This window comes from Stegodyphus dumicola, chromosome 1, assembly GCF_044657685.1.
Source record: "Stegodyphus dumicola isolate Sdum_Otavi_A_Nest chromosome 1, ASM4465768v1".
In the NCBI taxonomy this organism is placed as follows: Eukaryota; Metazoa; Arthropoda; class Arachnida; order Araneae; family Eresidae; genus Stegodyphus; species Stegodyphus dumicola.
In genome coordinates, this window is record NC_140768.1 from 274103322 (window position 1) to 274127926 (window position 24605).

Below are 24605 nucleotides of genomic sequence, written 5' to 3' on the forward strand. Positions count from 1 at the left end.
GGCCGTGACGGGACCCAGTCCTTCACAGCGTCCTTGAGTACGTCGTCCGAGTTAAAGCGCTTCCCTTTCAGGTGTTTCTTCAGTGGAGCAAACACATGGAAATCGCAAGGCGACATGTCTGGACTGTAGGGTGAATGGTCCAATGTCTCCCACTTGAACTTGGCCAGTTCCATGTGTGTGACTCTGGAGACGTACGGACGCGCGTTATCATGGAGCAAAATCACACCCTCCGTGAGCAGCCCTGGTTCTTGATGGATCTGCGTAGGCGTCGGAGTGTCTCACAGTACACATCGGAGTTAATGGTTTTTCTATGCTCGAAGAATTCCACAAGTAGCGGACCTTGAACGTCGAAAAAGATGGTGAGCAACACCTTGCCTGCTGACGGCAAGGCTTTGAACTTTTTAGGGAGAGATGGCGACGCATGCTTCCCCTGCATGCTGCCCCGCTTTGTCTCTGGCTCATAGTGATGGCACAAGGTCTCATCACCTGTGACGATCCGCTCCATGAAAGCGGGGTCTTCCTGATACCGAAACAGATGTTGCAGTGCTAGCCCCATACGCAGTTCCTTTTGCTGGTCGGTGAGCTGCTTCGGAACCCAAGCGACGCACACCTTCCGATATCGCAACCTGTCGTGAACAATTGTCCACACGGTTCCATAGCTGACGTCCACCTTCACCGCCAACATTCGCAATGTGACACGCCGATCACTTCTCACTAGGTCGTCCACCTTGTCGATGAGATCGCTCGTGATGACAGTGTTTGCCTGGACTGGTCTCGGGTCATCACCCACACTCTCACGGCCTGCACGAAAACGAGCACTCCATTTTCTGACAGACTTGTCAGAGACACATTTCTCCGCCGGTTTCTCACCTTCCGCTGTCAGAAATCGGATAAAACCTCGCTGCTCCTCAGTCGTCGAATTTTGCAACGCGAACGCCGCATCATTTGGACGCCGCTTTTGATAAGAGCCTCTGCTCTCTCCTGTGCATGCGGGCGCCCGCGCATGCTTCGATCTCAGTCAGAGACTCCAATCGCGTTCTGAGATGTCTCGCTACGTTCTCCCATGGTGGAATATGCAAATATTTAACTGTTACGTTTTTACGTCGTTTCGTACCTCTTCATTTGATCCACCTTGTATTTGATTTGATTTGTATTTAGTATTTGAGAGTATTATATTTGTTTTAAGTTACTTATTGCAATTATTGTTTATGTTGTTTGTAATGTAATGTTTATTATTGCATTGATGCCTTACTTGTAAGTTTGGCTTCCTGTCCAGGGATTGTACTGCCCGGGACGTGCAGTCCTTGGAAAGGGGACAGTGATACGGATTTTGCATTTATTTAGCTATTTTTAGTAGAATTGTAATTAAAATTATTTTACTTCGCCGTGCAATAAAGCGCGTGACAACTTTTAATAGAAAGCTACGCCGAAAAAGTAGAAATACAGGAGCACACGCATTTAACATTTAATAAATAGATATCTTGTAATTTATATTTAAATTGAATAAATGAAACTGTGTGTTAGCTGTAACTGTAATTCTACTCTTTTGCTTTCCAGAAACCTCGAGAAAATAAAAATTACCAGAATGTTCTCGTGCATGATTAAAAAGCTTTTAAAAGCCGGAACGAAACAGCTCACTTCGGTTTTTTACTAAGTTTTTGTTGTTGATTGTAGCGAATTCGCGGTGAAGATCGGATTACCTTTCTCTACGTTTTGGATTGAGTTCTATTTAACGTTTTAATAGTTTACGAATATCTGTGAGGAAAAAATTCAGTATTTTGTTTTTATTTTTTGTGATAAGAATAAATTTTATTAACTTTTCATCAGACTTGTGCATTCAATCTATTACGAACCCGTACGCACACAACAATATTTATTCTTTAGATTCTATCTGGAAATTAAACTAAACATTTAGGAGTTTAGTCTCATTTACTGAAATACAGAATGAAACATTTTTTTATATCTACTATACCAAAAATGGCTCACAAGTGACCGAGCAGTAAAGTCCCTGAACACTGGTAGTTCGGATCCCGCGAACGGGCTGGCTGCATAGGAGTTTTCATGGTTTTCCCCATGTGTAACGTGTTAATACGAGACAGTTCCCTTAGAAAGTGCTCCACGAAAGCATCACGCCCCTTCTGAATAGTGCCTTAGGGTGGAACACGTAAACAATAGCATACCAGAAATGAAAATACTATAATATGAAGGACAGCAATTATGAATAATTATCCGATCGAGCAAGTTAAAACTCTTTACACTGCACATCATCCAAACACGTGCCGCGTCCAAACACTTATCGCTAACCCAGCGAACATATCATATTGTTACCAGCTTCGGTAAGATACCTTCCCCGCAAGGCGGGTTTAGGGTTGCCAGATTCGACCCGAAATCGTCCCTTTTGCGACAAAATTGGCGATATGCTATAGACGGGTGGAGAACATTCTAGAACGAATTCTCATTGGTTTGGGCCAGAATGTTCTCGAAAGCAAGCCAAAAACTTTATAAACCCTGCCTGTACGCGGAGTAGCAGTCTAGTATCGAGTTGGTAGTCGAGTGTATCGCGAGTTAGTGCATCGAGAGTGTGCATCGCGAATTTTGTAGCGTGGAGAGTCTCCAGATTACATTGAGTTCAGAGAACGACCGAACCGAGTCGGGAGCTGTACTGTAGTGCTTTGCCGCGAAGCTGTCTTCACTGTTATAGTCTGATAGTCTGAAGGCTATGTTGCAGATTGTTTTAGCGTGTTTGTCGTAGTTTTTCGACGACTGTAAACGTGTTTTTGGAGCTGTCCTAAGTAATACTAGTTAATAAATTGTGTCTTCATTCTTCCTCAAGTGTTGTCGTTAATCCACGAACCCGTACAAATGCAACAATACTTTATGTTTATAGTACTTTATGGTTAAAGATCGGAACAAAATACAGTTTTATTAAAACTGCTATTCAACATAGTTCTCTAAATTACATTCTCAAAATAGTACATTAAAATCAATTTATTGCTAATAAAAGATATTGCTCATGTTTTTATAATGATGTCTATAAATTCAGCCTCCGCAATTGGGGAAAAAAACTACGATATTTGTGAATTACAGATGCGGAAGTATTGAGGCATTGCAGAATAGTTCGTAAAATTTACGTAAATGATCTAGGATTAAAAACCAACAATTAGTTTTTGAGAACAGTTCAGTAAGCCAATTCTTAGCAAATACTAACTGTGTTTAATTCTAGTATATGGATACGGGATATGGTGACATTTGGCGACATTATGATGAGAAGTTAACGCAGTATTTGGTGCTACTTTGGTAGACGGTTGCACGGATTTTGGAGATTTTTCTTTTGGCGAGTAATACAACTTATGGTAAACCCATCGCTGGATAAGTTATTTATGGCAACTGATAGTTTGTTATCATTTTATTAAAAAAATAGTGCGTTTTATTATGCATAACTTCCGTGTTTTAAATATTATTTATGGCTTCTAAATATTAAAAATCAATTTAATTTTACATTTTTATTTGAAATAAAAATTTGTTGTTTATAATATTTTATATAATTTTATGTTGTTGATGATGTAATCAATGACGTCAATTTACTTAAAAAGTAATTGGTTTTATTAATATCTATAAATTTAATCTAATGTTTTAAACATTATTTATGGCTGTTAAATATTAAAATACAATTTAATTTTGCATTTGTTTTAAAATATTTTATTATGAATGATTATTTAAATAATTTTAATTCTATGCGTGATGTAATCAGCTCCCTGATTGGTTACTGAATATTTGTGCATTACCCCGCCATTTCAAAATTTTATTATTCATGTCTTCGAATTCGTCAGATTTCAAATGGAATGGATATCTTCGTTTCGAAGATGAATGTTGTTATTTGTAATTACCATGAATTATTGGTATTGGAATAATAAAAATTTCCCTTTGAGACCTTATTTTGGCCAACATGTCTTTCTTAATCAAAGATTTATTTAAAAATTGTTAATAGCGTCAGAGGAAATTTATTTTAAATTTTTGGAGGAAACCTCGCTAATTGCTTCTTCAATGAAGTGCGAGATATGTGGATAACAGATGAAGATGGTTAAAAGAGCCGATTCAATTATGATTTCGATTTTTTTTTTTGTGGTACTTATCAATAAACAAGAGGTTAAATTACTCAAAAAAATGTAAGTACATATTTTTATTTTATTTTATAATTGTATACTTCAATTTTTGTTAAAAAATTAATACACTATTTTCAAAAATTGCTGAGATAATTATTGTCACATATGTTTTAATGTTAATTATATTTTATATAACGTATTTTAAAGTATTTGAATTTAATAATATTCTAATTCTTTTAAATGTTGGTAGGATGGTTTTTAATTCGATATTCAATTTCAGTAATATTTTAATCTAATTAAACGTTGGCACAATGTTTTTATTCTCTTTTTTGCTATATGAAAGTAATAATAGCCTTACTTTAGTATTTTATACTCATAGTAAATGTATTTATTTAACTTCCCTGCCATCTTAAAAAACTACATTTTCAACAAAAATTACTCCATTACTTTTAACGATACTTATATATATATATATATATATATATATATATATATATTTAAGTTTCGAATACTTTACTATGCGTAAAAACAGCGTTTTTCTAGATGGCTGACGATTGTAAAAATTGCGCCAACAATTGCGCCAACGTAAATCGCCAAAAATCCGAGCAACCGTCTACCACAGTAGCACCCAGTATTTATGATGAGCATCATACCGTGACAATTCGTGACAATTTTTAAATTTCGTGACAATTTTTAAAATCACGCCAATGCCGTACTGTGTACTAGGATTTTACCACTAACTCATAAAATTACCTGCAAGTGCAATAAATAAATAAATAAATAAATAAAAATAAGAAAGTTTTAAAAACTATGCAAAAATGACAATATATTAGTAATAAGCAAAATGTTAAGTTTAAAAACAATTCGCTAAACTTTGCGAAGCTATAAATAAGCAATTAGAACTTGCTTTCAATTTATGTTCAGAAAAATGCACTAAAATTTATTTTGATAAATTAATATATACTATTTATAGAAATTAAAGAAAAAAGTACCTTTGATATCTTGACAGGACCTCATAAAAAAGTGTATGAAAATCTAAAAATCACATACAAATAATATGCTCAACAGCATATTATTTAAACAGCCAAATAATAATCAGATTCTGAATTTTTGTCTGGTAAAAATTATGTTGTTTCACAAGCACATTAGAATTACTATATTTAGAAATAGGCATACCTTACGGAATACAGATTTTTACACGAAAAATTTAAAAAAAAAAAAAAAGGAATAGTATTCCATTCTCGCACATTAAATGATTTACGCACGTACGAAAAAATTAACCAACTATTGTTAGAGCTGATTTTCACGTGAAAATTTATTTATTCAATTTGTTGGGAACGGTAACAGTACCTGAAAACTATAACTAGGTAAAAGTTCACAGAAAGATTATAGATAATCGACAGAAAGATCTTTCACGTGAATCAATTATGAAACTTCTTTAAATACTTTTTTTTTTAGTTCAAGAGCTTAAATATTTAACAAAAAAAAGGTGCCAACAGCAGCTATTTATTAAATTTCCGATATACTATGACGCCACATGAAACGTGCTTTCTTCAACGTCAGAACATAATTTTATATAATAAATCTCTGAAACTTTCAGATTTTAAATTACGTCCAAAGAGGCGTTTCTTTAACGATTTGTGGGTTACCTTTATTTATTAAATATCATGTTCTTCGCACTTAAACCATAAAACTCATAAAACAACAGCAATATCGCAAAACAGTTTTAAATTGAGCATATCTTTAGAATTTCCGATACATAGTCTCTGTAGCAATCTTGCTTTTAAGCAAGAAGAAAGGAGATGGACTTCGGCGAACGCCGTTTCCTCCAGTCCGTGAGTCTGAATTTCCTCGCGCGCTAGAGTCTCATACATAGCCTCGCGTGCTGGAAATAAAAATGTTTTTTTCTGTACAACGTTGCCATTGCTCGCTTTGAAATCCTTAAGTTTGTTAATAAAAATTCGTTAAAGTTTTACAGAATATGAAATAGATAATAAAACAAATTTCAAATGTGAGTTTCAAGATGCCGACATTCGGGTGGAAACGTACGTTATTCAAAACTTGATGGCTCTATGTACCGTTGTTTTATCACAGTGCGAGAAACATACATACATTTATGCAGATTCTTAATTATTTTTTTAATATAATACAGGGCTGTAATATTTGGTGGCAACAGTTTGAAAAGTGAACCGACATTTAAAATTTTGAATGCAAAATGCCAAAACGAAATTAATAGTCCTTCTAGGCTAAGCCCTTTGGGGTAAAAATGATATAGTAAATTTGTAAAATATTTAATGCCAACTGTATATTAGAAATTATTGTTTGAAATAAAAAGAATTAGAATTTGGCTCGCTAATGTTTTTTGCCGGTATCCTTCTTTTATGGAAATATTACATCTACACACAACCTAAGCAAAAAATAATTAACAAGAAGGAGACTTTGCCCAACAGCAAATGCATGAAGTTTCACTAGTATTACGATTCTGTATTTATAGCAAGTATGTTAGTAGAAAATGTTCTTTAAAATATTTCTCTCAGGAATACAATTTATTTTCTTTATATTCCCCTGTGAAAATGCCATACCTTTGAGAATCAAACAGAATACTTATAATTAAAAAAAAAAAAAAAAAAAAAAAAAAATTTTTTTTTTTTAAGATGTACAAATATATCATGACTAAAAAAAAAATCCTTTATTAATTACATTGCGAATGATAAAAAAAACTACCATTTGGGTATATTATAAATCAAAAGAATTTTAATTTATATTTTAACTACATATGTTAAAAAATAAAATTTTAATTATTAAGAGATGGTGTTATTGTTTTAAAACCAATCAATTTGTTAAGCACTTACAGATCTATTAAATTTGGAAGACAAATTTAAAATGTTATGTTTCGCCTAGTGACAGCATTCTGAGAACGATTACTATATGAAGCCCGGAAGAGAACTTATCGCCAGAGCTAACCTGTCCTTTACCTCAACTTACCATAGCCTAGAAAAACAATAAAGTGCTCCAGTTCGTATCACTGTTTGAAATGCTACAAGCATTTTGTAGCAAAAAGAAGTTATTCAGTTTCTACTGGACTGTGACATGTGTAACGTGTATACGAGCCAGTTTCCCTTAGAAAGTCCCCCCTCCTCTTAGGCAGATAGCCTAGTGCGCTTTGTCATAATTAAATAAACCAATAAACCAAAACCGTCTGTCAAACTCTTTGAGTTGAAATTTTCTTTCTGTGCAAATTGAAGGAAAAGAGTTCGGGGGGAAAAAATAAACTTTAGAATTTGTTTTCAAAAAAGAAACTAAATATCTTTTTTTTTTTTTTTTTTTACTTCTGTTCTCTCGTTAATAAATTTATTTAAAGAAGTTTGCTCTTTACAAACTGGTGCCCGCATTCGTGACTGATTGCGATTAAATGTCTACAAATGAGAATGCTGAAAGAGCATCGGAGAGATTAACAACTGCTAGAGTAAGTCTAAAAATTCCTCTTTTTTGGAACCCGACCCCAAAATATGGTTTCTTCAAATCGGAGCTCAATTTCGCAACGCTGGAATTAACGGCGAATCACACAAAATATGGTTAAAGTAGTCAATTCAACCGAAGCATGGGCATTACCACAAGTCGCAGATATCCTCGGCAAATAGCCGGCAATTAAAAAGAGGCTAATTGAAATTGCAACCTGGCGACGAAGCAGGTGCCAGGTGAATTTTTGAAAACATTGCAGGTGCGACTACCACGGCTTAATATGCAGAGCATTTTGTCTGTAAGCACCGATGATTTGTCCAAACTATTGACAATGGCTGACAAGATATGGGAAATAAATCCCAATCAATCAACCTCAGGTAGGTAGCTTTACTCATGTAGGTCGCATTCTTTTTCAACCATCTGATAACAACATCGCCCAAGATTTACAGAAACGGGTACCAAACTTAGAGCCTGCAAGTAGCAGAAATGAGTAGACATAGAATTTCCAGTCCACAAAGACGAAGATACAGATCGAATTCAAGAAACCTTTCCAAAAATAATTGTTATTGTCATCAACACGAGAAAGCTTACATGTATACACCGTCACGCAAAGATTAGGGTTCGAATTCACGGCTTTCAATGACGACTGAAACTCAAGAAGCCAAGCTGCGTCATCTGTATACGCATCACTAACCCCTTTTTCATTTGATACTGGAGCAGAACTATCGGTTGTTCCACCATCGCCATCGGAAAAAAGAACGATGTCTAAGCTTGAGCTGTTTGCAGCTAACGGTACAACAATCAAAAACGTATGGTCAAAAATTCTAGGAACTGAATTTGGAGATAGATCTTTCAACTGGCGTTTTATAATTGCAGATGTCAATAAAACTATCATTGGAATAGACTTTCATTCCCATTTTAACTTATTAGTCGGCAGTCAAAATGGGAAATTAATCGACGGTATCGCCTCATTGACGACTGAATGTTCTTTTATGTAACAATGGCGTCACTCCTAAATTCATTGCTAACACTTCCCATAACCAATGTACAGCCATTTTAAATAAATTTCCTAACATACTTAAATTATATAAATGATAATAACTTACTTAAATAATAAATTTAGAAAAAGTGATAAAATTAAAGAACATGATATGCAGCATTTCATGCACACCAAAAGAAAACTCATAGTCTCTTAAATTAGAAGAAAGTTGATTCCTGCGAAAAAGAAATTTGATTATCTGCTTTAAGAAGGTCTCTGCAAGCAATTCAAAAGCAGCTGGTCAAGTCCATTACATCTCACTTTAAAAAAAAAAAAAAAAAAAAGTGGTGACTGTAGGTTATGCGGTGTTTATCGTGCACTTAATGCAAACACTATGCCACTACCATTTCTAAAGGAATACATAAATATTCTACATGAAAAAAGGATTTTTTAACCATAGATTTGATTATGGCCCACGAATGATATTCATGAAGCTGATATTCCGAAGACCGCCATCATAACATCTTTCAGACTTTTTGAGTTTCCTTTTATGACACTTCGTCTACGCAATGCTGCAAAAGTCTTCCAAAACTGGGAGGCCTAGATTTTGTGTTCTACTATTTCGATAACATTCGCATTGCTTCTTCAGACACAGAAACACACAAAAAGTTTCTTTATATGACAATTTTATTATAGTTTTATTATATGACAGTTTTTTTATATGACAAAAAGTTTCTTTATATATCTTTTACACACCAGAAACATACACACACACATATACAACAACAACAACAAAAAATCTTGATTAGTCTTCAGAAGCTTCAGTTGCAGACTGAGCAAAACATTGCAAAATGTGAATTTGGTCTGAGCAGAGTTCAGTTGTTAGGTTACGAAATATCAGCAGAAAGAATTAAACATCTTCCATCGAAAATTATTACAATTAAGCAATATCCTAAACCTGAAACCTTCACAAGCTTACACAGATTTTTGGGAACGGTTACGATTTACCATCAACCTCAGGTATCACTTGATACTAAACTGCGCCGATCTTGCTTAAAAGATTAAAGAAAAAAGCAAAAAAACCTTTAATTTGGGTCAGAGATGCGCAGAGGGCTTTTACTAATATGAAAAGCGCATTGTGCAATTCAACAGTGTTAATTCACCCTAATCAGAGACAGTGCAGGTCACTCTAACAACAGATTCATCTCATTCTGCCATGGGCACCATGATTCATCAAATATATAACGGTGAAAAACATCTGCTAAGCCTTTTTTCTCTCGATCCCTATCATCAACGCAGAGGAACTACAGTCCTTACGTTTCAGAATTACTTAAGATTTACCTAGTCATAAAGGATTTTAAACACATTCTGGAAGAACGATCATTTACTTTCTTCACTCATCATAAACCTATCACCCTTGCTTTCTAGAAGAATTAAGATAAAGCCTCTCCAAGACAACGTCTGGTAATTGAGATGCATTGCTGAATTAAGTACAGACACACAATATTCTGGAGAAGGAAAAAAAAAAATCGTAGTACCCAACAATCAAGAACTGGAACTATCACTACTTCATCAATTGATTATACAGTTATTGCAGACTGCCAGGAGAACGAAGACCTCAACGTTCTTAAATCTAATTCCATTTTCAAAATAATACACTGGATAGCAATAAGAAAATGAATATGTAGGCATGGAGTCAAAACAGATTGTAAAAGGAACGATTATTGCGTTCAATTTTATACAAGATGTCATCCGCCATATTGGCTGGGGCTGTTGTGCCCATCTCTATGCAACCACTGATCAGACTTTTCATATTAGTGATAGACCTAGAAAACGCTTCCGCCAAAGCAGGAGTCAAACACCTAGTGTACAGTCAAAAGTCGTTAATTCGGACACCCATAATCCGGAATGACGTATAATCCGGACCTCAAAGCTACAAACTTTCTGCGTATGCGTCGTTGACGCATGCGCGTAAGACCTTTACGGCTGCGAATATGCGTGCGCGTATGCGCAATATACGTTTACGCATGCGCGTTTAATGTATAACGGACGGTATAAGCTAAGCTAAAATTATCTAATTCAGTTAATGTTGCAGATTGCGTTGTTCCTTAATGTTCGACTTGGATCCGGCTTATTATTTTGTGCAGACTGTTAGAGGAATTTTATAAAAGTAAGCTTGAACTTTCGATTATGTCAAATAGAATTTCCGATATATATTTACTAATATGTAAAGGATCTACCAAAGCGAGTGTATGTTTCGAAGTCCATTAAACAAAAGTGGAATTGCTACAAAAAATGACCTAACCATTCCAAAATCTGTTTATCAATTTCACGCTGCTCTGCGGCGGGGGATGGGGGGGAACGGCGCGCAATGAATTGGAAGTTGATCTGTCAGCACTATCCTCATCTTCATGGCAGATGTTTTAATTTTATTTGGCTTATAATTCCTTACTAAATGTAGTATTTCTTCTCGATGTATTCCGTCTTTGATATGATTTAAATCAAATTACTCGTCATTCTAATTTGCTTCTGATAGTGAAGAAAGTGACACAGAAGTTAGTGAAAACGAAAAAATTTCGATTGACAAATTAGTCGGTACTCTCGACACAGCAATTATAGGAATTATGGAACAGCGGAACTCTGTAACTGAACAAGTAATTATGTCTGTTTATAGAATTAAAGAGAAAGTATTATCACAGAAAACAAAGCAAACAACTTACATTGAAAGAAATGTTTAATAAAGTAAACAAATATTAAGCTTTCTTTTTTGTAAATTTTGATACCCTTTAGATCATAATTGTTCTTTATATCATAAATTATGGTTTTATATTTTTAATTTTATAATTTCTGCATGCCATCTTAACCAGATTTAAACTGATGATTTATAATACGGAAAAATCGATAATCCGGAATCGCCGAAGTCCCGACGAGTCCGGATTAACGACTTTTGACTGTATAAAGAAAATCATAGGATAGCTTCCGTAAAGCGCAGTCTAGCATTGTCGAATGTTAAAAGAGAGGGTAACGGAGGCTTCGAATATGTAGAATCACAGATATTCAAATCTCAGAATCTAATGGTTCCTGGTGGCAGTAACGAGTATGCGGACTAGAGATGAATGAAATTTGCACCCAGTGATCCTCTGTACCATCAATTTACATGCTCAGCCAGTATGACGATAAAACTTTCTACGTTTGTTCCTCTCGGTCTCCTTATATGGATACAGCCATGATGATGAGGTAAGCTTAAAATGGCCTTCGTCAGAAAAGACGACGTCATGCCATTTATGTATCTATGAGCATCGTTGAAACCAACTTAACAGGTGGTGATTCCTGTGTTGCAGCGTTTAAGAAAGCGAAAGCAATTGTCGCCTATCAACAGCTCGTGATTACCGAAATTGTCGCATGACGCATGTGTATGTTTATTGCTATGCAACACATTCAGTTTTCTGAATCACGGTAAATGCAATGGCTGTACAATACCTAGCACCAATGTAGGCAACATAAGAAGCCTTTCGTCTCCGCATCAGTTAATGGTGAGGGAAGCGTTGAGATCTCGCACATCAGTCTTTATGGACCCTTGGAAACTTAAATTCTAGTACCAGTCATTGGATTTTGGCCAATGCGAGCAGCAAGAACGGGGAATAATATTCCGCAGTCTTGGTAGGCTTTTACTCTTCTGTGATTAAAATGAGATGTGCTGATATGAAACGCTCTTTCTTCTTACATGACAAGAAGAAAATACAAACAAGACGAAAAGGTGATTTGAAAATTAAAAGAAGAAAAGGTTATTTAAAAATTAAAAATTGCAAATTCAATCTATTTTTTTATAAAGCTTGGAAGTTTCATTAATCTCTTTCATGCGCATACCATGACATGCAATTCATTTGCATAATCCAGCATGTTCTCCCTTATCAAGATTTTTTGTGTGCTTCCTTCATGCTGCAGAAATTTCAATGGCTACCAACATATGTCAGAAAGAGATAAATAATATCTAGTTTTCCTTTTCACTGGGCTTACAAAAAGAACAAAATTAGTGTTTTCAAGCGATGACATATATTTAAAATGTACGATAACATCTACCCATCCTTCATAGAAAAGTCCCAATTTTTATTCATTTTGGTAAGTAATATTTTAAAATTTATTGAAATGAAAATATGGATTTCAAAACAATTTGAAATTCTGCTTACTTTTCTTAAAATAGTCTATGACAGGAATGTATTATTTAGGTTTTGGAGCAATAGTATTTTAACATTCTTAAGCGTACTCTGATTTCGTAATTAAAATTTTTATCTGATGTTTCTTCTCTCTAAATATTTTAGACAAAAATTGCTTTTAGAAAAGTTCCTGCCTACGGAAAAGTTTGCAACAAAAATAGAGAATAAAAAAAAAAAATTGCATAGAAAATAATGCGAAAGGGGGGGGGACATCCTGGTAGAAAAGAAAGTAAGGAGAAAAGTCTGAATGTAAAAGACTGTTTGGAAAGGACAAAATGCCTCAAATTTAAAGCTTTGCCGAACATAGTGCTAAAAAAAGTACCTTAGAAAATACTGAATGCCAATAACATTGCAAACAAATGCACTTTTAGACTTCAAAAGTTTCTAATGTATGCTTATTTTTGAAATATGCACATAATATACGAGCTGAGAATTTTTAAGCATATTCTTTCAGACCTTTTATTTAATTAATTAATAATTTTTAATGACTGCAGCTTGTATGCAATTGTAATTTTTACTAATTTTCAGATTTTGAATGCTTTCATTTAATTCTTGCAATTAAAATAGGATGAAAAGTAATGCTTCTTTCTTCTTGCATTCATGAATCATTACAATTGCAATGGACGATATTTAGTATTTTTAAAATCTGAAAATGCATAACTGCTATGTTAGTCTTTAAGTAATTCATACACATATTTTTTAAAGCACAGTATTGCTATGTTTTTCATTAAGTATTTCATCATGATTTACTTTCCATCACGTTTTCTCTTTTTGTTTCCTACCATGATATTTTGGAGAGCTGTATTTTTCTCTCGCTGCGACATTTTCACCAATTAACCAACGTGTACATGCATTAAATAACTATATTATTTAAACTTGACTTCTGGCCGTTTTTTCTAAAACATAATGGAAGTCCAAACTAGATTAAATGACTGATGAAATAATGGGATGAAAAAACTAGACAGATTTAACAAGAATAAATATCCCATTAAAAATGCCCTCTCCCCCTGAAAAGTTATTTTAATAATTCCATAGATATGGAATTCCTTTTATTTTTCTAGCAAGATGTTTGCTTTATAATATTTAACAATGAAAAATAATACTAATACTAATGTCCTCCTGAAATACTCAATTTACTATTGAGACCATTTCAAATGAAATATTTTTTATATCAGTCAAATAGTTATTTCACTTTAATGCATGTTTGAAATCAAGAAATAAGTCAGCATGTTTGAAATCAAGAAATAAGTCAATCTTTTTCTATAAATGTATTAATTGAAGGACTACTGAGCACAACTATTTTAATTATTGAAACAATTACTTATTTAATATTTTTAAACATAAAATTTGAAAACTTTGTAAAATTTTTTCGTCATCATCGAGCTTTAAATTACTTTCAGCATGGCAAATTATCTTCCTAAATCATTTGTCAGATAAATCAATCTATCTGAATTACAAAATAAAACACACACCTAAGATTCTGGCATTCTAAACCAACCTATTAGTTCAGGTAAATGTTGAATAAAGTATCGAGGAAAATAGAGGGTATGAAAGTTAATATATAAATGCCTAACAAAAATAAGTGAACACTGAATCAAAGCTGGAATACAAGCTTACAATATGTATTTTTTAATGGATTTGCATGTACCTATAACTATTATTTGGTTATTATAAAAAATAGATAAAAAATTTATTGTTACTGACATCATGGCTCATTCATTTCTTTCTACATAATGGTCTGTTTCTGATCAAAAACACTCTTTATTAAAAAGTGTATAAATCTGACATTTTCATGCATATCAGGCCATAAATGAACCTTCTCTGATAAGCTCCAAATAGATGTCAACAGCTTTTATACCTTGGATGAAATTTTTACAGAGCAAATATAACATAAATTATGAATAAAAATGAAGAATGTGATTAAAGTTGATATCCCACATTAAAGATTTGGGTACACCAATTTTCCGGGCAATTTTTACATTTCGGCATGTAATACCAGACAGCCAACATCTGCAAACCATTACATTAAGATTCTCATGGGAAAAAAAAAAAAAAATTGCAGAAATGAAGTTTTGATGTTAATAACTGATCAACTGACTGAAAGATTAACAACCTACAACTTTCTGTAAAAACGAAGGAAATGACCACGCATCAGTCAGTGGTAAATCAGGCATAAAATTGAAACAGTCCTAAATAAGGAGATGTATGATAGATCTAAGAGCTCTGTATATTTTTTAATAAAAAAAGGGAGTGTAAATGATGCTGGATTTAGTTCAGATGAAACAACAGATCTAACATTTACAGATACAGAACTTCAAACTATCTTCAAGAGATTCTACAAACAAGAAATTGGGGGGGAGATAAAGGAAAAGGAAAAAAAAATCCTGGAACTTGTACGGGAAAATTCTTCCTTACCAAGCTTTCTCCACATTGATTGTAATTTAGTTACTGGCAATTGTACTTAAAATTTTTCAATATGCTTCAAATATTTGTTGCTCTATGTTTGTAAATTTGAAAATTAGAACCATCTGAAATAACATCAACTGTACTCAGCAATGCTTTCCAAGTATTACCATACTTTCGTAATTTCAAAATTTATTTAAAAGCACAGCCCTTACATTTCAGTACGAACAAGATAGGGAAAAGGAAACTTAAATTCTTAGCAAATTAAAAAATGAAATACACCTAGCAAATACTTTTTTAAAATAAATATCTGAACTGCTAAAAATTGTATTCCTTTAAATTTATATTTGGAACAGTTATTTCAGAATAATTAGTAATTCTGAAAAATATACGATCATATGATATCAATAATTCATAATTTTTAGTGAATTTTGTAAGAGGAAAAATAGATCTTAGAATTCAAAAAATAAGGTATATGACAAAGGTAAATAAAATGAGCTATGTTTTGATGGAATTTCAGAAAAATGACACAACTACTACTTATTAATAATGCTGATTTAATATATTAAATTTAATGCAATTAAATATATAATTTTTCATAATAATGAGATTACGACTGAAAAGAAAGCACCAATTTCAAGTACTAAAATGTGCAGAAATTAGAGAATTCAAAATGTTTCTCAGAAAATCTTATTAACCAATCACAGATGACATTAGTGCATCACTTACATACTATTTTCAACTATTTTTTTAACCCCAAAGCAGTAAATTTTACAAAGCAAACACAAAGTTGGGAACATAACATAAATAATTATATACTCTTAAAACATTCTACTTCAAAAAACAAATACATCTACTTCTGGAAATATAAATCCAACATGGATCAAAATACTCAGAAAGGAAAAATTATTATATAAATATAAACCTTTTACAAACTTGTTCAAAATATACCGATATTTACAGAATAAGCTTAGACAGGACAAAATAACGAAATATTCACATATTATGAGGCAGTATAATTGTAGTATACACTTTTCCTATATCAAGCATAAGAAACATCACGTACACTTCTTGCATACAGTGCCAGAACTAAAATACAGCATATATTTTGCATTTTCAGCTGCACTATTATTGACAAACAAATTTTGTTTGTTTTTTGTATACAATTAAAAGTTTCTAAGAACTCTTCCACCTTTTCTTCCAATAAAACTTGCTTCTGACATTACTCTATAATAAAATTTATTATCAATTCCCAAACTATTTTAAGTAGTTAAATGTTATTTTTTGATAATCACCTACTTGGAGATAGGGAGATTTTTTTTTTTGTCCAAAATTAATATATGAAATTTTTTTATGAACAAAGTAAACTAATATACATTTACTCATAACATTCAAGTGAACAGAAATTTTAAAACATTTAGATGCCTTTTGAATTTTGGTTCAGAACTAAAGCATTCATTATTTGCTTCAGTGTTTATGTTCCTTCTGCATATTAATAATTCTGAAAATAGCCAATCATTAGAAATGAACAAAAGAATGCACTAAAGATGGGAAGGTTCCAAATACAGTGTGAAATTGAGTGATGTTCCTAAAATAATATTTTCATAACTTTTATTTGACTGCATTTAATGAAAAAAGGGCATTAAAAATACACATTTTTTAAAAAATTACATTTCTTTCAAACTTAAAAGACAATTTTTATCAAATGAATTAAAATTTGCATAACAGAAAATGTATCTGAGTACTAGAAAAGGCAATTTATTAAGAATATTATAGTCCTATATTATAAACATCCAGACAATTAATTTAACTAAGCCAATTAATCCCATAAAAGGTAATATAAATACAGATTGGTGCAGATTAACACCAATGAATTAAATAATGAATAACATAAGAAAAGAAAAAAAAAAGAATTATGTTAAGTGTCCTATTTTAACACAGTGTATGTAATTTTAGTATTATAAAAATAGTTCTAATTTTGTGTCTGTGTTACGGTGAAACACCGAAATCTGGAGAATGTTGACTTTCATTGGTGAATGTCAACATTCACATAGTCGCTTGGTGTATGTTCGAAATATTTTCCAAATACTCTTATTTCTGACTTAAACCGGTAACTGTCAACATTCACCATGTACTAATGGTGAATGTTGAACATATAAGAATAGTATATTTTCTTCTCCGTAATTCAGTTGCGAAAAGCTGCACTTGAGACTTAAAATAAGAACTTAAAACACACAGTACATTCAAAATGAGAAAGGAAAATAATAGAAGTTAAAAATTTACTAAATTATGTGATTCAAATCTTATTTATCGCAACAATTTAAACTATTATGACACTTTGAATTGCACATGAGGCCCTTCCTTTTACAATTGCATTTTGTGCAACACTTCCTTTTGCAATGACAGCGTATATATATACATATACTCCTCTCTTTTTAACCTACACCAGAGCTTATCTGTGATTGTCAACACGCACCGGTGAGGGTCCGAATGTACAAGAATGTAATGCAATATTTGATCTTTCACCGATGTATTTGGTGAATGTTCACATTCTCCGGTGAAAGTCGACATTGTCCAATTTTGGTCTTTACGGTAACATCTCTACACTTTAGCAACATATTACTTTGTAAACAGAAAATACAACAGTTACACAGGACAAATTTTCATTAAATTTATTATAAAAACTGTGACTTCAAGGCTACAAGGCTTTACAAGCAATCATTATAGTTGTTTCTGCTCTATCTGAATCCTACTTTTGATAATTTCATGAATCAGATTTTTAATCTTGTGTGAAAAAAATGTTAAGAAGACATCTGAATACATCTTAAATATAATCAAGAATTTTCTTGTTCTTTTTTTAAACAATGCAATTTTTAGTTGCACAGAACAGCTTGCAAAAACATGTACCTACTTCTGTCAAGAATTACAGCAAGATATTCTGTCATAATATTCTTTCTGAAATTATTTCTGAGACTTAAATTATTTATCAATCTTTAAAGCAGAAAAATCCAGATTTATTATAAAGTAATCAAAGGCAATGGGATTTAAGCTAGAGGATTGGCACCTAAGAAATATTTTCACACTAAAACAAATTTACACATAACAGCACCAATTTTCATAACCCGACTTCCACAGTTGAAAGACATTTTTCTACACAGAATGGGAAAATATATACAACAGATCAAAAGGAAAAGAAAACAAAAATGCTGATATAGCATTCAATAATAAAATAGCTTTTAAATGGTTAAAACTATTAGCATACACATTCACTACAATAAGGAACATAGTTTACACACTCCTCATAAACATAAAATTTGACAATGTATTTACAGGTCCTTCAATAAATACTTAATTTTTATTCATTAAAAAATTACCTTTTGCATGCAGGTAAATATTTTAAATTTATTTCAATCAACAATTACAAGTTTTATTTTCAACTGCTTTATTTTTTAAATATTATTTCCTCCTCCTCCCCATTTCTTTAATCTATGCAGAACATCACTACATATGTATATAGTTAGATTTCTTTTGAATTAAAAATATTTTAAGCGAAAAAATTTGAAATATGTTAGAGAACTGTTCACTACAGAATCTCTGAATAATAAAAACTGTTGCAAAGCAGTACTGATACTTTGTTCCTATAATAAGACTTAAGTCACTATCCTGAAGGGGGGTGGGAAAAAAAACTTAAAATTCATCGAAGATGTCATAGCTAAGAAAGCAGTAATTATAATAAACTTAACACAATTCAACTAAAGTAAATAAGTTTGCTTGATAGCAATGTAATAAAAAATTCTGTTAATCAAAAACAATCCTATTCTCTTGCACATAAATGTTAAAACATTTGTCTATCTTCAATTTTCTAAACATAAAAAAATATAGTTTAATATTTTTCTACTTTCAAATATTAAACAGACTTAAAAAGTACTTTTTTGAGATTTCTAAGGAGTGTACAAACCATAACCAATACAAAATAACTTATTACCAAATGGCATTTTCCAAAAAAACATCTGCAGCATATATACAATTTCTATAAAAAAATTTAACACTCAAAGAAAGGAGGGAGTAGAATACATTTTTACAAGCATAATACAAATATAAAAAATAGTGGAATGTAATGAAAATATTCACAAATGGATTCAATGAAAAGGACTCTGAACCAAAATATGTTTAATAAGGTGTTAAAGAAGATTGCTATAAAATATCTAAATGCAATAGCAATAAAATAATATACAAATTTAGGTTACTATTTGCTATATTTATACACATGTAATAACTTAAAAATCACACAAAGAATCATGTACTTAATGATTCAAAATAAGACTAAGAGCTTATTGAGCTACTAACAAAGAAATACTTTATACCCTGTAGTTCCTTCAACATAACACATTTCAACTCAGTAAACTACCAGTGCTTCTCTTTGACTACAAATCACAGGGATACTTGCTTACTACAAGAAATTATTTTTAGCACATTTTAACCTCATACATTATTTCAATTACTAATGCTCTATAGCAGGTAAGGCCATTTTAAACTCATCTCAAGCAATCAAATATCTATATCAGGGGTTCTTAACCTTTTTTTTTTTTTTTTCACCATGCATAACTTTCATCATTACTAGAAATTCATTCCACCCCTTCTTTCCAACACTTGAAAAATACCTACATATTTATTTACATTTTGATAGTTTTTTAATATGCTTTACTAACTAAACAATAAAAAGTACAGAAAAAGTTGATAAATATCCAAACTTGAATATAAGTAGCCTTTTTATATTCATAAACTAAATACTGAACAGCTAAATAACAGGTTGACCGCATTTGCCCCTGAAACTATGAAATCCCCCTGATTGAGAACCCCTGATCTGTATGGTAATTAAGAATTTATTCCTCGTGAAGTAATAAAGTTTTTGATAATACAAGTGATTGTACGGCAAAGACAGGGAAATGGGAAAACTAACTACTGTAGCTTAATCCTGATGAAAACTAAATTAGTGCAATGAGAAATGATTGAATGAACATCTCATATACTGCTAACATGTATTATAATATTTTTGAGAGATTAAAAAAGTACAGGAATCTCATTATTTGCATACAATTATACCAACTTCTTTAACACCCTCTCATATCTTTCTACATACATATTACAAAATAAATTAATCTGCAAATATTATTGATACAGTATTAAAAAATCACCGACTATGTACAGATAAATAAGGTGAATGTGTAGTGGCAATGGATAACAACAAAGGCATATCACTTATATCAACATTCAGGGTACTGGCAATCTTCGTAAGAGGAACAGGTGACCTATTACTTCTTAGGTAATCGGATAACATCTGACTGCGATAATAAAGTTCTTGTAATCTGTCTTCAAGATATATTATGCACTAAAAAATTCAAATTAATTAAATATTAAATTCAAATTAATTAAAAATTAAGTAAAGTAGTAATTACAAAGTCAAATCTTTTCTATCTAAGATGAATCTAAAAACATACACTATAATTTATTTTGAAAATCTTAAACTTCAGAAACAGATCGTCGATAACAGTACGACTGACAACTGGTTGAAATTTTAAAAGTTGGTTTCAACCAAATTTCTTATCCTTCCATACCGGGTGTCTCAAATTTTTAAATATAAAGTTTAAAAGAAGATACAGAAGATCAACAGGAACCATAGTCACATAAGAAAGTACATCCAGTGCTGTATGTCAGCACTCAATACCTGCACCTGGATTCTTAATGAAGCTTGCAATGCTTATGCGTTATATTGAAATATTGAAGAGTTATGTATCTCCAGTTGTTATGTTGAAAGCATTATATAAATAAATGCTGGTAAATACATAAATATTTACTGGTGCTAGAATATTGAAAATCTAAACCTTAAGGGTAATAATTCATATCAAAATCAGCTACATTTAATACTTGTAAAGTAATTAATGTAGCTGATTTGTAAAGTATTAAATGTAGCTTGTAAAGTATTAAATGTAGCTGATGTTCACCATTTAACTCTGAATTAGTTTTCATATTAATAACTTACAGAAAATTCTACTTCTGTTTGGTCTCAAAGCAATGATAAACTCAGTAAGTTTATTATAACATCTCTCTCACAATAACCAGCATTACAGAAAAGTACATGAAGCCATCAAAATCATTCCTACACATAAATTAAATTACAATCTATACATAAATTCTAAACATTACTCATTGAACTCTGTAATTAACTTATATATCACAACATCCGAGAAGAATGAACAGATAATAAATCAATCACAAGTTCTCTAAAATGTTCATCAAGAAAGTTTAACTCAATAACTTAAGCTTTAAGCAATAGCAATAAAGTTTGGTAAGTTCGTAGGCACCATTTTTATACACAGTCCAGTCACATTAATGTGACCACCTACCAAAAGCCAGAATAACTACCTTTTGCAGAGTGGACCGCTGCAAGACGGGCAGAAAGAGTGTCAGTTAGGTTCTTGGTGTTCACTGGCATGTTGAGCCTTACCGACTGCAGTGTAGGGAGCCAGTTGTGCTAGGCTACATGGCTGAGAATCCATGCAGCGAACAATCCAATCAAGGAGGTCCCACAGATTCTAGATTGGGTTTAATTCCTGGCAGTTTGCTGGCCAGGGGAGTACGATAAACTCATCCCGATGCCCTTTGAACCACGAATGCACAATGCAAGCTGTATGACACTTTGTATTGTCCTGCTGATAGATGCTATCATTCTGAGGGGAAATAATTCGCATCTAGGGGTAAACATGGTCCACAAGGATAGGTGTATATTTCTGTTGATCCATCGTGCCTTCCACAATGATGAGTGCTCCCAGAGAATGCCACGAAAACATTCCCCAGACCATAATGCAGCCTCCTCTAGCTTGGACATTTCTGCCTGTTGTTGCGAGGTGTTTGCTTTCCGATGTTTCACACCGTGTATGCCAACTTCTGTCTGCCCGATGGAATATAAAACATGATTCATAAAAAAAAGCCACCTATCGCCACTCAGTGGACGTCCAGTTGCAGTAATGGCATGCAAATTCCAGCCTTTGTCACTGATGAACTACAGTCAGCATAGGTACTTTAACTAGGCATCTGCTGCGGAGGCCCATATGCAGCAATGTTTGCTGAACCATCATTGAGGAGACGCTGTTGGTTACCCATTGGTTCATCTGAGGAGTCAGTTGCTCAACGTTTGCATGTCTATTTGCCTAAATGCATCTCCGCATCCATCCTTCACCTCTGTCATCTATGGTTCATGGTGCATCAGATTTGCCACATCGCTGATTTTGGATAGTGCCGTTTTGCCTCACACGGTATACTTTTACTACAGCTGCACGTGAACAGTTTACAAAATTAGCCGTTTCGTAAATTCTTCCACCTTTGGCCCAAAAGCCAATGATGTTGGCCTTTTTGGATGCTAGATAAATCGTGCCATTTCTACACTATGCCAATGATTGCAATGTTTTTTTTATTCTCTCGGCACCCTTTATATATGTATTTTTATAATGTGCTGCCACCTGCTTTCTGTGATTGGTTATTTCACATTGACGTCAAAAGGAGTTGGTGGTCACATTAATGTGACTGGACTGTGTAAACAAGATGCAATAATCTATAATTGATCAAAGTAATTTTTACATGTTTATAATTTTCAAAAAGCATGAAATACTGAAAGAATCAAACAGAGTGTCTTCACAGAATTGGGAGGGGGAGGAGAACCCTTAAGCACAAGGTTCACCATTTAACTACACATCTATTATACAATCTGAATTAACCCTTATTAGATAATACACAATATACAGAGAACATGCATTGTTTTATGAATGCTGACTTAGTAGACGTGCATTCCATGAAATTCCAGATATCTTTTGAGAAAAATGCATCAGTGGCATGTATCAATATAAAGATTGGAACTTTGAACACCTCTGGCATAACTATATTCTGTGTCAACCAGTTCTTGTATTAAAATGGCTGGCCAAATAAAGCATTTCATATGCTTTCTGAATTATATTCTTGATGTGTCTGTTCTTTAATCTAATACAGATGGTGTGCCTAGTAAAATTTCCTAATATATGATTCATACTGATATTCTCTACCTCCTCATTTAACTCATATAAAGTATTGAGACTTACTACATTATTACAGCACATTTAATAGTGAAGTTGAATGACAAAACTTGATGAACAGGACATCAAAAAGCTGTAAAAAATATGTATCTATACGAAGCACTATTTCATATTCATTAGTTTTTAATTTCAGATATGCATTCTAAACCCTTTTCAATGAAATGCTGAACAAGTTCTTAAAAACACATATAAAAAATGCACTAAGAAACTATCATCAGACTACAATGTAAATAATAAAGTGCTAAAATCCTAACATAACATTAACAGGTACATGAAGGGCAGGTGAAGCATATTTCTTCACAGCGCAGAAAATTAATGCAATAAAAGACTTTCACATTGCTTGTTAACATATCTTTTACGTATTCTGATAACAAGAAAAGCAAGACAAACAACCCAGTTTCTGGCAGAAATAAGAGATTTACACCAAAAAATTGCATAATGTAAAATTCTTTTCCTCTCTCTAATGGAAAATTTGATTTCACTTTTACACTTAAATAAAAGAATTGCAAATCTCAAGGAATAAAGTTCTGCAATTCTTACGTTTCAAAATGGATGAAATGTTATCAGAAATTTTTAAGCCAAAATTGCAGAATAGAAAAGTAACATGTGATACCACAGGCCACGTGATTTTTGTGATGTCATCGCAAATTCAGTCTCCATAAGTTATGCGCTGTAATTCTATTCTTGGTCAGTTTATTCACGTATATTAGTTTTGATGAAAATCTTAAAAGCATTTAGCTAATTTTCCATTATTTAATTTTCTATTAGTTTTTTTGATTAATTCTAATTCAATTTAGATATTATCTTTCACTTAATTTATTCATAAGCATTGTATGGTGCTTCTACAAGTTTGAATTAACTGTTGTACTAATTCTTTTGAATTGGTAATCACTAGTTCAAAGGCATTAAAAGGTTTTTTTATTCATTGCTTCTTACTTTACTTTAATAAGTTGTTCAATTAACCTTCCATTCTGGTTGTTGAACTTACTTCACTTCTTCAGATTCTGTTTACTAATAAAAGCAACATTTTTTTTTTCACTGCCACATCTTTGTTTGTGCTGTTAATTACAAATCTGATATCGCTCTGATTTTTGTTATTTTTATTGTTCAGTTCTTAGCAATATTATAATCAGATGAATAAATTTCATTTCATTAGAACAAATCCAAAGATTGTACCTGTTGCTGTCATAAGCCTTGTGTTGAAAAACCCCACAAACGATTTCTGTATCGCCATTAGAGGGCGCTTCTCTTCCGAGAAAAGATTAGTGAGTTCAGTTTGCGACATAGTAGAGTAAATGAACCATCGATGCAATCCAGGTTG

General features: G+C 32.5%; 1 protein-coding gene across 4 annotated transcripts in view; it reads right to left on the reverse strand.

Annotated features, from left to right (window-relative positions):
- Nucleotides 1–24605, reverse strand: part of LOC118190867 (folliculin-interacting protein 2-like) — a 214283-nt gene that overhangs the window by 11813 nt on the left and 177865 nt on the right. Inside the window, exon 18 of one of the 4 annotated variants that reach the window (XM_085807058.1) lies at nucleotides 15699–20550. The exons of the other annotated variants lie outside the window; for them this stretch is intronic. Within the exon in view, the coding sequence (XP_085663184.1) occupies nucleotides 20353–20550 (198 nt within the window). The 3' untranslated portion in view covers nucleotides 15699–20352. Of the gene's footprint in view, nucleotides 1–15698; nucleotides 20551–24605 lie in introns of those variants that run through there. 4 annotated transcript variants of the gene reach the window in all.